Source organism: Bos javanicus, chromosome 4 (genome assembly GCF_032452875.1).
Source record: "Bos javanicus breed banteng chromosome 4, ARS-OSU_banteng_1.0, whole genome shotgun sequence".
Lineage (NCBI taxonomy): Eukaryota > Metazoa > Chordata > Mammalia > Artiodactyla > Bovidae > Bos > Bos javanicus.
In genome coordinates this window covers 117,767,112-117,782,438 of record NC_083871.1, presented here as the reverse complement: position 1 = coordinate 117,782,438, position 15,327 = coordinate 117,767,112, and the positions used below count along the sequence as shown (strand labels likewise).

The 15,327-nt window shown below is 54.6% G+C and overlaps 1 protein-coding gene across 1 annotated transcript; it reads right to left on the bottom strand.

The window, feature by feature from the left end:
• Window positions 1-1,257: 1,257 nt before the first annotated feature.
• On the bottom strand, window positions 1,258-14,062 carry INSIG1 (insulin induced gene 1). Its single transcript, XM_061415293.1, has 6 exons — window positions 13,918-14,062; window positions 12,846-13,277; window positions 10,593-10,717; window positions 9,242-9,408; window positions 8,604-8,703; window positions 1,258-3,131 (listed from the first exon to the last, which is right to left on the bottom strand). The coding sequence occupies exons 2-6, from the start codon at window positions 13,252-13,254 to the stop codon at window positions 3,102-3,104; spliced, it is 831 nt and encodes a 276-aa protein (XP_061271277.1). The 5' UTR covers window positions 13,255-13,277; window positions 13,918-14,062; the 3' UTR covers window positions 1,258-3,101.
• Between the last annotated feature and the right edge of the window lie 1,265 nt (window positions 14,063-15,327).

Genomic DNA, 15,327 nt, shown 5'->3' with positions numbered 1-15,327 from the left:
CAGAAAACATTTCCCTCCCCAAACTTTACTCTGAAACACAGGGTTAGACTAGTTCAGTGCAGGCATCACAGTAAGTCCCCTACATACGAACCTTTAAGTGCAAATTTTCAAAGACGCGAACACTCTTCTTGTTCACTCGACGCCAGCTGCCGTACTGTCCGCGCATGCTGAGTCGCTTCAGCTGTTTCCAGCTCTTTGCGACCCCATGGACCATAGCCCAGCAGGCACCTCTGTCCATGGGATTCTCCAGGCAAGAATACTGGAGGGGGTTGCTGTGCCATCCTCCAGGGGATCTTCCCGACCCAGGGATTGAACTCGAGTCTCTTGCATCTCCTGCATTGGCAGGTGGCTTCTTTACCACCAGCGCTACCCGGGAAGCCCCCGATGTACTGTACTACTGTACTTTTCAAGGTATCGTAAGATTTAAAATGTTTTACTTTTTGTTTTTTATGTCTTATTTGAGTGGAAAGCATTACAAACCTATCACAGTACTGCACAGTTGCCTGTGTTAGTTGGGACCTAGGCTAGCCCTGCGGGACTTCAGAACAAACTGGCCTTCACAACCTCGCTCTTGGAACACCACTCGCTGTTGGGTAGGGGGCCTGCTGTCTGTGCTGGGGGTCTCACAGCGAAAGTGAAAGCGACCTGACTCGGTCGTTTCCATCACACCCACCTCCCTCCCCAGCCTGGCCCAGGGGTCTGTGTTTCTCACCCTGGGATGAGAGCCTGTGAGGCCAGTTCTGATTCTTGTCCAACCAGCACCCAGCCCTGGCAGCGCGGGCGTTCACACCAGGCGGTGTGTGTGCACACAGCACATCTGCGACAACTTCGTCACCTGGGGTGACCCCGTCCAGCAGGCACCAGGGACAGCGGACCTCTGCCACGTGGGCCCTCGCTCAGGGCCCGTGGACGCACTGGCTGTCAACAGCCTGGAGGCTCCCTCTGCCCTTTTCCTGGGTGCCCAGACACCCCGTGTCCTAGGATGAGGAGAAGGGCCCTCTCACTTCAAGATGGAGGACAGCATTCCTGGGGGCGGGCAGGCCGGAGAAGACGTCCCAATTCCCAGAATCAGTGGGTGGCGCGGGAGGTTAAACACCTCCGTTTCCACCATGAGGAAAAAATATTTTTCCCAAGAGATTGTGTGGCAACTTAGTAAATTTTGGAAAGCTATAAAATATTCTTCTATTCCAAATGTGACTATCCTACAGAGGGAATTCCCCCTCCTCCCTTTAAAAGAAAAACCCATAAATCCAATGCTTGGTTTTGAACCTTTAATAAAAGTAAAAAAAATGAATTCAAAAGAACACAATGCTGAAAACTTAGTATGAATGTGAATCTCACTAGATGTTCCAATCTGGTATAGTGCAAATTTTGCTCATACTATTTAACATTTTCACAAACTCAAATGACTTTGGTTCACATACTTGCTAGAAAATATTGGCAATAAAATTCTTCAGATTCACATCTTTTGGCTATACTGCTTCTAACAGACATAGATTTATTTCCAGTTTAAGAGAGAAAAATACTCATTGTGCATGATCAAGTATGTTGGAAAGATTCAATGACTGCTTTCATCTAATAACTTCTGGTTTTTTCACAAACGCTGACATCTTCATTGAAAAATCTTTTCGCATAGCTGATGGTTTTCATTTTCAGAAAATGTCATAAGGGGGTCATCGCAAAGTTCAGAATGGTACTATTTTCTTTTAAACAAAATTCCTCTAAAACAAAGTCGCTACAGTAACCTAAAATTTACTCCAGGATATCCTCCTTAAAACAAAAGCAAACGGAGACGGGGACCATCGGGTGAGAGGAGCCGGGGACTCGCAGAGTCCACGGCTGCCGGCAGGGGCTCCCGTGTCCCCAGCCCCCCGACTGCCAGCTGCCAGAGGAATCTTACCATCAAGCCACATTCACAGGATTCAAAACAACCAAAATGTTTTAAATTGCAAAATACAGAAAGGGTGAATTTGTAAGTAAAAATTACAAGTTTACTAAACCCCCAAACTGGGAGTATTTCAAAGGACTGGGGCTCGGCGGGAGGGCACAACAAAGTAACTTCACAGCTGAAAAGAAATTATTGCTGAGTTTTGCCTCCATGCAGCACTGAAATGGAGAACCCTCTTTAGCATCTCACACGTTTAAAAAAATAATAATAAATATTTAAAGAGAATACAAGGCTCAGATTGGTGTTCCTATACATTGCACTTGAAGTCGAAGGCCCAGGACCTGCACACCGGGCCCAACGTGGGCTGTGCCATTGAGTGAGTACACTGTGCTCACCGCGTCCTTTGAGGGTTTAGAGACACCGAATGTGATGCAGTGACGTGCGCACTCTTCTTTTTACAAGGCAATCACAGATTGCAGATCCCATAGGGCTGTGGGGAAAAAGCCGTCTCTTCTTCCGAGTAGCAAAGAAAACGCAAGGTTTGGGCCAAGACGGAGACGTGTGGCCGACGGGCGCCCCATTCGAGACGGTGCGGATTCTGTGAACACCAGGGTGGAAAGTCCAACCCATTGCAGCGCAGAGCCACAACCTCCCACTCACTGCCTCCTCTGCAGGATTGTCTGCGTAGCACCCTACACGGGCACCGAGGGCACGCCGTGCCCGCCTGCCCGGCACAGCCACCCTGCGCTTGCTGCCACCCCTGCCTTCTCTTTTTTCATAACACAGCCCTATTTTTAAAATCTTTTGGATGAGTGATATTCCTGTCTCACCACACTTCATCTTTGTAAGCACCACCAAGCCGTCCCCGGGGCGCTGACACGGAACCAGAGCTGGCAGTCAGGCTTTAGTTCGAGGCTAGCAAACATGGCAACTTGGCATTTAATAACACGAGAAACTGAGTCCTCGGGGCCCGGTGCCCAGCCGGCCTGCTCGTGGTGCCCCCAGCGGACGCGGGCAGGGGCACCATCCCACCACCAGCGGCCATCCACCGCTCGGCTGCTCTGAAACAGGTGAAGTGTTTTCCAGGAGTCACTGGTACAGTCAGCCCCATCTGAAGAGGTTACTGAGGAAAAGAGATAGTCTCGTCACTGCCCAGTATCGCGGACTTTCTCCCCAAACCTTGCCACTCTTCAGGATCCGTGCGCCTGAGGATTCAATCGCTGTGTGGCTTTTCGGGGACACCCTATGTGGAGAAAGACAGAAAAAAAGGATGTTAGCGCTGTATGTGTGCGTGTTTTGCTTAGCAATTTAAGCGGACCCCACAAAGTGAGAGATGAAGAATCCCTTTGCGCCAGAGGCGAGGGTGGAGACCAGAATCACGGAGCAGCAGACAGGCTCCCCCGGCCCCACAGCGATGCCCTCGGGGCCCTGAGCTGGGAGCCCACATCTCAGCAGACCTGGTCTGTCCCGCTCAGGCAGGGCGGGGGTGTAGCAGGCAGGACAGGAGGTGGTACTGCTGCCCAGAAGCTGTGTCTATGCACGTCTCGTCGCCGAACAGCACAGACACCCAGAGAGGGCACCCCACACTTGTGGCCGGTGTCTGGGCCTGGTCTGGTGGCCCTCAACCGAGGATGGACACCCCACTGGAGCAGCAGGTCCAAGACCAGAGGCTGACCTTCCTGAGGTCACAGGGCTGTGTGAGGAGAGCCCCCTGCCTCCTGCCAGAGCCGGGGTCCCTGCGTGTCCACCCTGACCCCTGCTGAGAGGCTGAGCGAGCCACAAGGGCCAGCCCGCTCTGCACCAGACACCAGGCGCTCAGCCTCCTGGGCTCCGACCCCCATCTCCAAAGCGGGCTGACAGTCCTGCCCCCATACTGCCACTGCAGGACTCAACCAAGTGCCAGTGGACGTCAGCCCAACGACACCACGGCCATGACGGCCAGGAGCCGCCGCACCGCAGTGGGAGAGGCATGCTGGAGACGCGGCGTCCGGGGCCTGGGCTCTGGGAACAGGGCCACACTCCTCATGCGGCAGTGCGAAGCCTTACTTTTTCTGAGAAGAGACTTTCATCTGCAGACAACAGACACGAACTCGATAAAATGATGCTACAGACTCCCGTTTAAACCTACAGGCGGACGACAAATACCATACAGAAAAAGCTACGTGAACCATTGAACACTCAAGCAGAGCCAGCCTGTGGCTCTGGGGCACGCCTGCCCGGGCCAGGAAGCACGTTTATGGGCAGAACTGAGCAGATGGGAGGGGGCGGGCTGCAGGCGCGTCACACGGGACACTCTGGCCCCGAGCGGACTGATAGGCGCCCACCTTGGGTCCATGGCTGCAGCCCTTTCTCTTCTGCGCTCAGATCATGTTCCACTACAAAGTCTCACTTGGAGACGTTTCAAACCAAAAATTCATCCTGAAACGCTGCTGCGAGAATACGTCTCAGAAGTGTCCTCTGTCCGAGGGCTGCAGGGTGGCTGCTCTGAAAGCGAGGACAGTGGCCACGGACGTGCAAACAGGCCCAGGTGCCAAGCGACCCCATTTTTAAGGCCCCGAGTCCTTTCCAATTCTAAGTGATGAGTAAGCTCACCTTCACATAGCAGCTACTAGCTTTTTCCCTTTCTTAGAAGAAAAAAATTAAAAACCTGGCTAAAGTATTCGAACTCTTTCTTTAAAAAAAATGTTTAACTTGCTCAAGGGAGTCTAGCAAGGTGCCGCGCTGTCCAGGCTGAGCTCTGAGACCCCACAGAGACACAAACCCAAGCCATCAGGGCGCACACCCCAGCGCGCTGGGGGGCACGAGCCTCTGTGCCCGGCCCTGGGTACTTCTCCGGGGGACCGGGACTGGGTGGTGGGTGGTCAGGCAGGGGCAGAGGGCAGAGGCCACGCCCCTGCTCCAGCCCATCACAGCTGTTGGCTGCTGGGTGGTGGGGAAGAGCAGAAGGTCCTTCCGGCAGGGACGGTCAAGTCATGGGTGGTTACAGGTTTCTAAGACAAACCTTATTATAAATATATTTTTCGTTCTTCAGCCCTGATGCAATCTGAACCAAATATAACTTCCTACACTTCCAATGCTAGTCTCATGAAAAATACAATTTTGGCTTCACATACTTATCTTTTTGCTCCTGCAACAACAGAGCTTTGTGGAAAGATGGCCTGCCATCCCACGGAGACGGCAGGAAAGGCTGAAGTGGATGGAGGGTTTGTGAAGAGGAGGGGTCGGTGTCAGGTTCAGAGGTCAACTGATATGCCGTGAAGGCTGTGTAATTCCTGCCAGACAAAGGGGGGCTTTTTAAGATTCCCTACTGCTTTCAGGAAAGAGTCATTTAAGAGGGGTTTCCCTCATAGCTCAGATGGTAAAGAATCAGCCTGCAATGCAGGAGACCCTGGTTCGATTCCTGGGTCGGGAAGATCCCTCGGAGAAGGGACAGGCTACCCACTCCAGTATTGCTGGGCTTCCCTTGTGGCTCAGCTGGTAAAGAATCCATCTGCAATGCGGAAGACCTAGGTTTGATCCTTGGCTTGGGAAGATCCCCTGGAGAAGGGAAAGGTAGCCCACTCCAGTATTCTGGCCAGGAGAATTTCATGGACTGTATGGTCCATGGGTTCACAAAGAGTTGGACATAACTGAGCAACATTCATGTCACTTTATTTCATTTACGATGCCCTGAAGGATGGAAGAGACAAACAGAAAGGCAGGGACCAGGCAGGACAGACTGAAGGAGGGGAGGCCGGGGTGGGGATGAAGGTCTGGGGGCTTTGCAGGGGGTGGGGGACCGATTCTCTGCCTTCCTGTCACCCACAACCCAGGGCCAAGGCTCTGCTCCCAGTGCACAGACAGCGCTGCGCAAGGGCAGAGGGCCACGGTCCTGCAGTGGCCGCCCCGTGGACGACCTCCGCAGGACACAGCTGACGGGCCTGCCCCCCTCCTGATACAGGTCTGCCCGCTGCAGAGACCACAGCCACGGGCTCCTGTACACACGCCAGTGCTGCAGTTACAAGTACAGCTGGCCCCTGAACAAGGCTTTGAGAACAAGGCTTCACTTAGACGCATCTTTTCAACAAGGTCCCTGGTTGGTTGTATCCGTCAATACAGGATTCATCCAATACACTCAGGTTTTCAATTTCTAGGAGGGTTGGTGCCCCTAATCCACCTGTTCTTCAAGGGTCAACTGCAGAACAATGGTAAACTTTAAAATTACAAAAGAGAAAAGAACAACCCCAACCACCTACTTGTCAGAAGTGGCCACTTCTTTCCTGCAGAGCACTCCCCTGCCCACCCCCACCAATACGGCTCCTCACTACTGCACGCCTCTGCCAGTCCAACTGGCTGACCCCTTCAGACCATCTGAACCCCGTGCCTCACTCCTGGGCCCTGAGTAGCTGTAACAGAAGTAACCCTCCCTCATCCTCTCCCTGACTGTGCCAGAAACACAGCTGCGACCCAAGCTGTGACCACCCTGCCTGTGATCATGCGGACCGTGTCCTCTGCTGGGGTCTGGGGACTCGGGCAAAGGCGCTTTGCTCTTGCCCTTCCTCAAGATGCAGCAGACGGGGCATCTGTAAAACCAGCTATGACTGCCCCTCTGGCTTCACACGTTTGAGGAGTCTACCGGTCTCCCCATCAGCAGCTCACCCTGCTGGGGCCGGGGTCCAGGCCCTGGTTGGGGACTAACATACCCCAAGCCACGAGGCGTGGCCAAATACACACATAAACAAATGTGCACGGGTGGAGAGACAGCAGGAGGCTGGACTCAGAGACCGGGGTGGGGGCTCTTTCCCTTTGATGACTGCAATGCTCACCAGCCTCTTCCAGTTTCAAGACACAACAGTAACATCCAAAGATAAGACTGTCCCCAATTTTGAAGAGTAAAAAAAAAAAACATCTTTAATAAAGGGGAATTACAATTATGCCAGTTATCTTAAGTTCTGTTAAAAACTTTCACTCATCTTTTCAAAAAAAATGAAAGTGTCTACAAAAATCCAGTCCATCCTAAAGGGATGGACCCTGGATATTAATTGGAAGGACTGATGCTGAAGCTGAAGCTCCTGATGCAAAAAGCCAACTCATTGGAGAAGACCCTGATGCTGGGGAAGACTGAAGGTAGCAGGAGAAGGGGGTGACAGAGGATGAGATGGTTGGATGGCATCACTGACTCAATAGATATGAGTCTGAGCGAGCTCTGGGAGATGGTGAAGGACAGGGAAGCCTGGTGTGCTGCAGTTCATGGGTCGCAAAGAGTCAGACACAACTGAGCGACTGAACAGCAGCAGTAAGACAAGATGGAAAGACAGCTGCTAAAAGCACCTTCAGTTAGTGCTGCTGCCAAAGGCATGGCCATGTGGCTTCTGTGCGTCTCCTCCAACCACTCCTGGCGCTACGAGCCTGTGCCTGGTGTGCAGCGTCTACCTCTATCGGAAGGACGCTTCTTTACAAAATTTGTTCAGAAGACCTTCATCATAAACCTATGACAGCAACCACCCCTCCTCCCGAAGTAATAACCAGTTGGCTGAATTTTGTCAACTTTAACTCCATGAAGAGTCACAGAAGCTGAAGACAACCTCATCTCAAAAGCCTTATTAAGAATCCTAACTAAATACTACCGAAATGAACATCAAGGCTGACGGCGAGCATGCAGCTGCCTCATTCTCCCCGGAATCCCCAGGGCCGCGGGATCAGCACAGGGGTGTCGCGAGGCTGTGGTCACAGGGCAGGGCTGCGCGCATGCTCACAAGGGGTCCTGAGACAAACCGTGGTCCGTTCTGGTTTTGGCGGCGGGTCCAGACCATCACAAGGGTCGGGGTGGGGGGATGATGGCGTGGACGCAGGAGCCAGTGGGACGCATCACAAATTCCCCTTTCTAAACTACTTCCATTCTTGTCAAACAGCCAAGGAGGCGGCTCCCAAGCCAGGCTCAGGGGGCACAAATAAATGTCCTCTTTTTAAAATAAAAGCATGAGGGACCAAGACAAGTTTCTAAGGAAGTCCCAGAGTGTGTCTCTGAGAGAAATGGCCCTTATAAGACTCTAGTTTCCTTTTCTTTTTAAAATTCATTTTATTTAAGCCTTCAAGTTGAAGTCCATTCAAAACAGTTAAATGTCCATGTTGCACGCTCCTTCATCAAAGTGCTCAAGTGTCGCGATCTTTCACTCCCAAACAGAATTGCCAAGGTATCCTGACTGTGTCTGCCTTTCTGGGTCTTGGGAAACGGCTCCGTCTGGGACTCAGTGTCTCTCCCTTTAGTCCTTAGACAAGGTCCAGGCCGGAGTCCACCCACCCAGGGACACTCAGCGGCCCCCCAGCCCCGCCCGCACTCTCATGGGCCTGGCGTGTCTCCCTTCCCCTAGCACGGCATTGTCTGTACCCGAGTCGTGAAGCCGGGGAGGAAACTCATCATAAATCATTCAGTTAGCCATTTCTGTAACTCGTCTCTGCCAATTATTACAGGAGAAGCAGTTCAGAAAAGCCGCTGACAGCATCCGTCATGTGAGGGGAGCTCTGGTTCCTCAGCAGCTCTCACTGTGAGCTTACAAATCCCTGAACCTTTACAAGTTAGCCGAGAATGACCTGGGGATGCGCCTTTTTAAAGTGTATGCTTATCTGAGTAACTGCTGCTCCTGCCTATACACGTATTGACACAAATGATAACGTCCCAGGCAAACCCAGCTGACCCAGCTGAAAGCCAGCATCAGGCACCCGTGGGACTACGCACCATGGCCAGCTGTCGTCCTATGTTCCCCACTGTCACGCCTCCCGAGAAGAAGATGCAGGGCAGCCAGGAGCGGATGTAGAGGAAGTCTGGGGACGTGTACCTGCAGGGAGAGGGAGGCATGAGCCCTGCGCGACGGGCAGGCACACAGCACACCAGCCACGTGAGCACGTGACACCCACGCTCGCCGCCCACCGTGGCCCCCTGGCGCGGGAAGCCAACGCTTTGGAAAAGACCCTGATGCTGGGAAAGACTGAGGGCGGGAGGAAAAGGGGGCTGCAGAGGATGAGATGGCTGGATGGCATCACCAACTCGACGCACATGAGTTTGAGCGAGCTCCAGGAGATGGTGGAGGACAAGGAAGCCCGGTGTGCTGCAGCCCAGCGTGGGTCACAAGGACCTGGACACAGCTTAAGAGGCTGAAGGACAATGCAAAGCTCTCCACCGTGGCTTGGCTGTCCTTAAATTACAGATGGTGCATTTTTATGTGAATCAACAATAAGAAGTGCTTTTAAAGATTTCACGTCTAAGCTCATGCCATGTAATTACAAACAACACGGCATCTCAGCTTCGTGGGTATTCTGAGCAAAACTGGACTGACAGCTCCCGGGCAGAGGTGACACTTGGGGGCACGTGCTTACTGATAGACTCCGTTGTACACCAGCAGCTGCGTGATCAGGGTGGCGAGGAAGGCGATGGTGATGCCCAGCCCCAGGCCACTTCTTGAACGGTCAAATGTCCACCAGAGGCCCAGAGACAGCGCTGCTAATGTCAAGGAGAGCTGAACGTTATTGGCAAAGTCCAGTTTCTGGTGACGCAAAGTTAAGGAAAAGTGCAACAATTTCTAACACGGTCAAAGACACACAAGCGAGCCCTGGGGCCTACACGTGTGCACCACCTAATTCTCCAGCCTCAGATGCTGCCCGGTGAGCTGCAGAGAGCGTGTGCTGGATACAAGGCTACTTGATCAGGATGACCTGGGGCATCTCTGGGATCCCTGCGTCGAAAACTTGACTTTACCAGTCAATGTATTAAAAACTATGCATAAAACCCTGCTTGGATTCATTTCAACCACGAAACAACTATATTCTAGTAAGTCATCCACAGTCCCACTTTTATTTCCTGTTCTTATTAGCAGTTTGAACTGAGCAAGCACAGTCTTTACTCTGTGTCTGCAAGGAGACACCTCATTGGAATGGCATTCAACACGACACGGTCACAGCTGATGGGGACACAGCTGGCCTCCTTCACAACACCACTTTACCAACAGGGGACAAAACAAATGTGTCAGAGCCAGGCTCTCTTGTAATACCTTTTCTTGACATTCTTATCATTAAAATCAGGGTAAAGCAGATTTAAGCAGCAGAAACTCTAAAAACAGCTTTCTCCAGAATTTAAAAATATAATCTCGCTGTCAGAAAGAAACTATAAATGTCTTGACGCCCGGTAAACCATGGCCCGTCTTCCTGAAAACTGCACCGTGTTTTGCCAGGCAGCCCACTGGTGGACGCCAGAACCTGACCTTGAATGTGACCTCCACTGGGAACCCTATTCCTGAGGCCACCTCCTCTGATCAGCGCTGGGCCTTCCCTGGTCATGACCGGGGAGGGCGGAGAAGCAGACGGGCTTCTGCTCTGCCTTCTGGAAGGGTCAGCCAAGAAGAGTGAAGCTCCCGCAACGTCTCACTGCACCACAGGAACCAGGTCTGCACCTTGGAAGGATGGGAGGCAGAAATGGACGGGGAATTTACCAAACCAACTCGGAGGATCCAACAGGTAGTGACCAAGAAAGGGACAGACTAAAGATATCCACTCTGTTCCCAGGGTCATTTTAACTGTCTCCTGAAATGAACTGAAAGGACTTTTCAGGATCATTTTGAAAGCTCTGCTGAGAGGAAAGTGAGCAACGTGGTTTGAAATCATGCTTGTAAGAGATCAGCTCAACTGACCCAGGACGTGACAGACACCCATTAACAGTAACGTCTTAGGATACAGCACTAGCGTGGTTGATGCCAACGAAGACGGCCACGCAGCGCATCACGCTGGCCCACTCGCGCTTGAACTTGTGTGGCTCTCCAAGGTGACTGTCGATGCAGGGGTACAGCAGGCCGACCACAGCTGCGGGGAAAGACAAGACGGCAGGGTCTGAGCACGCCAGCAGAGACGACGCGACTGCCTCGTGGGGATCATTAACGCGATATTCAAACCATTGCCTTTCCTAGATTTACCAGCCATCAGATATTTAAACTAACTTTACATCTTTTATTTTTAAACTAATGTTACATCTTTGTTCTCCTTGAATACAAACCAAAAAACCCACATCATTTTGTACAATTTTAAATAAAACTGGGGCTGTTTGGCTTGACCTATAGAAGGAATGGAGCCAGGGGTTTAATTATCCACATGGGAAGCACCCCCGCACTTCTGCTGGTGGCTGGCCGGGAGGCAGGCCAGGTGGAGTCAGCCAGGTACTGAGGCTTGAGAGTCATGCACGGCGCCCCTGGTGTCCCACGAGAAGGGCCCAGTTCAGGTCCCAAACAGAGGAACAAGCAACACAGCCTCAGGCCAAGAGTTGATGAAATAGTTCCAATTTCATAATACATTTTATCCAGTTCTGATTTTGGACTTTTTTTTGAGGGGGGTGGGGACCCACATGGCATAGATTGTGGGATCTTAGTTCCCTGACCAGGGATTGAACCTGGACAACCACAGTGAAAGCACTGAGTCCTAACCACTAGACTGCCAGGGAATTCCCGTAATTCTGGAGTCTTGAAAAATGGAACCCAAACAGTTCTATCACTTAAGTCACTGTATCTTAACCTTAACCTTTCAGATTCAAGTAGGTGAAAATGTACTATGGAATCTTCCCTTTATGCTCCTGACTGATGGCTTAAAAAAAGCAGCTAGGGTACCAGGCATCACGTACAGATATCCCTGGAATTCCTTGAAGCTTCTGTTACAAATAAAGCCTAAACCAAATGGTTCGACGGTTTTGAGATCAACTGTTTCAGTCAAAAAAACTACTGTATCATATGAGAATGAAGACGGAAGTGCACATCTGGGCCTAGTGCCCAAAAGGGCATGCTGGCAGGGCTTAGAAAACAGAGCAGGAGCCCACCTTCCTGAGAACGGTGCGAACCTTCTCCCCACAGCACCCCTCCCCTGAGGGTCCCCACTCCAGCCTGGGGCCTGCCCCTGCTCTAAGGGAGGCTGCTGACGAGGCACCGTTCCCAGTGCAGGGGACACACCCAGCTATGGACGGCGGGCCTGCCACTCGGCGTGGCCCCTTGTGGTTCCCACGGCTGTGAAATGGAGCTGCAGCAGAGTCTCGTAAGGACCAGGGGAAGCGAAACATATCAAACAGTCCATAAACGCCAACCACGGAGCAGCCAGGAGCCGGCCTGGTCACCCAGGTCCACACCTGTCCTGCCCCCTAGCCCAGGACGCCCGCCAGGGGCAGGCTGCTCACTGCACTTCAACCACCGGCAGACCTTAGGCCACAGCAAACGCTGGGTGACCAGAGAAGTCCTAAGCACCCTACTGGGCTGAGATCAATTCAGTGTTTTTACCTAAAACCAGACAGACGACCAAGAAATTTTACTCAGAGGTATAGTCCATCTGTCTAGTCTGTTAAGACTGCAGACTCTGGGTCAGGTTTTGTGGCTGGCCAGGTGCAGTAAAAGCTAAACTCTGAATAAGACATTTGTTTTCCTTCATCCAGGGACCCCGGTGTTTTTTTTTGGAGGGGGGCAGGGGAAAGGCCTGGCTTTGGCACGTTCACAGGGCCATCCTGAAAAAGGAAGTGCAAGAAGCCACTGGGGCAGCTCTGCCCACTCGCCCACGTGACGGTTTGTTTTCGGTTGCCCGGCTGGTAGCATGTTCCCAGGGCCAGCCAATCACGTGGCAGTTCCTCGGCTCACCAGTTCCGCTGGTGGCCAATGGCGCAGCTTGCTCGGGGTAACAGCTGTGGGCCCCTCAACACTGTCCTCAGGGCCAGATCAGAAAGAGGGAAGGACCTCGGTCAGCCTGGCACGGGCGAGGAACAGCCAATCACTGCCCCGCCTGGTCCCCATCACCAGCATCCAGAGTCCTGGCACCTGGGCTCCTGCCTCTCGCCCCTTCTCCTCTAGATACGCTCACTGGAGAGGCACACCGCCCCTCTGTGGATGGTTCCATTCTCAAATAAACAGTTCTCAGAGGCCCAACACACTTCCTAACCCAACAGACATCTCCAGTGTCTACTCACCCGCTGCTGTCCCGCAGCACGGAGGAACCCACCAGGCGGAGGAGAAGATGGTGGCGATGACCTCGTCCGGGAACAGGGTGACGTTCCTCTGGACCTGCAGGAGGTTGAGCACCAAGGCCAGGACCACCCCCACCGAGAACAGCACCAGGCTCCTCTGCACCAAGTGGTGATGCCAGCTGTTGACGTGGCCGCTGCTGCCCTGGCCCCCCACACCAGCGCTCTGAGGCCCGTGAGCGGGGTCAGTGCCCAGGGCGCCATGGGCTGCCAGCAGAGAGGGGCCTGACCCCGAGGAGTTGATCATCTCTCCTGCTTTGGCCACCAGCCCTCTGGCGCTGGCCCTCGGGTGGCTTCTGTGCTTCGTGCCCTTGGCACAGGGACCTCTCCAGAGGTGGTCGTCCAGTCTGGGCATGAGCCACCCGCCTGCAGGCTTTCCTAGAACGAAAAGGGGGCGTGGAGGTGGAACCCAGATCAAGTTCACTTCCAAAGGAGGTCAGGTCCAGGGAGGCCCACTCAAGGAGGGCTCTGCTCTGGTTCACCACCAGCAGGTCCAGGAAAACCCCCAAGGCCCTCCGGGACTTAGTCACACCGGGCAGGTGCCCCGGGGTTGGGAGCAGCTGCCAAGGATCCTGCCCACAGCCCCGGCCAGGCAGATGCACCGACTGCTTTCCGAGGCAGGCAGGTTAGGTGCATCTGAGCGTTGCGCTCCCGCCACGACGCCCCTCCACAGAAGCCCTGAAGTTCTGGCCCGTCCAGTCCAGAAGTTTTCCAGACCCCGTCCGTCTGCAGGAGATGGACTCAGCCAGGCAGGACCTGGGGCAGGTTGTCCCAGGACAAGTTGCTGGGGTCCTCCCGATCCGGGAGGCGCACCGGCAGAGCGCACCTGGGGGTCGCGGGTGCTGGGCCCCCGCGCAGGGACCGGGGCTGGGGTCAGGGCTGGGGCCCAGGCCCGAGAGTCCCCCAAAGGAAAGCGGCCTAGAAGGGAGGCTCTGGAGTGGAGGGGTCGGCACCCGGACATCCCAATCCGGCCCGCCTCGGAGCCCCCACCCCGCCGCCCTCGCCGCGCCCCGCGTACCTGGCCGAGGGGCGCCCGCCTGCGGGCTCGCCGAGGGAGGAGGGACGCGGAGGAGTGTACCGGCCCAGACCACCAGAAGTCGGGCCCGCGGCGGTCCGCGCGCCGCGCCGCTTATAAGGCGGGCGGCGGGGCCCCGGGTCACGTGGCCGCGCCCGGCCGGCCGCCCGGCCCGCCGCCCGGGGGCGTGGCTTCCGCGCGCTCCGCCCCGCCCGCGTGCCCGGCCGCTCGGGGTCTGGTGAGGCGGCCGCGGCCAATCGCGGGCAGGCGGCCCATATGACGTCATTACACGCCACCACCGCCCCGCGCGGGGCGCGCTGGCTCGGGAGCGCGGACGGACGGACGGCGGGCTGAGCGCGCCCGGGGGCCGGACGCTAGCTGGGGGCGGGGGTAGGGGGTGACCGGAGTGATGTGGGACGGCCTGGCCGACCGGCTCTGGGGGAGGGGGCGGGTTGCCGACTGACAGGGCTGCGAGAGGACGGCAGGCGGGGGGACCTACGGACTGAGCAGAGGATGGAGCCGGGGAGGGGGGCTGGCTAACGGACGGCCCGCAGGACCGGCCGAGGGGAGGGAGCATTGACTGACTGACTGACGGACAGACGGGCCGATGGACCGGCCGAGGGGAGGGAGCACTGACTGACTGACGGACGGGCCGATGGACCGGCCGAGGAGAGGGAGCATTGACTGACGGACGGACCGATAGACCGGCCGAGGGGAAGGAGCGCTGACTGACGGACGGACGGACGGACGGACGGGGTTGGCCTAGAGCGCCCGACGCCTCGGGTGGACGGCGGCCGCGGGAGGGCGGTTTCCCAGCAGTTGGCAGCCGCGGGCCTGGCGTCCGGTGGTGGAAGACCTTAGTCTTCGGACCCAGTCCCAGGCATGACCCGTTCAAAAGCCTCCCCTCCAGATGGTCACTGTCTGCCCCGGCGTGTCACGTGGTGATGCTCTGACTTCCGTTCAGTGCCCTGCTGTCTGAGGCTCCTGACCGGCCACCAAACCTGCTGATATAAAGTGGGTTAGTGCCTGTAATGACCAGAAGGTGCTGGCACGTCTAAGGGCTCAACCGTGTTTCTCAGGCACCAGAGTGGTTCAGAAAACTTTTCTGACACGAGCCCTTTTATGAAAAGGTAAATGATGAAATCTTCACTCATAAAATAGTTTCTTCTAGTTTCTAACTGTCTCTCAGTGGAAAACAAACCATCAAAACCACTTGGGATAAAAATAAGAGATTATTTTATCTTGTTGATGTCATATATTTATATCCTGTTTGCCACATGAGTCTGGCCATCTAAACAGGAGGGCAGGCCCCATGCCAACTGAAAACTCACATCTCGTTGAGCAAGATTGTATTATTTAAAATGTCCTTGAACAACAGTAGAAAAACTCCGGCCTTTTCCCACTGTCTGCGGG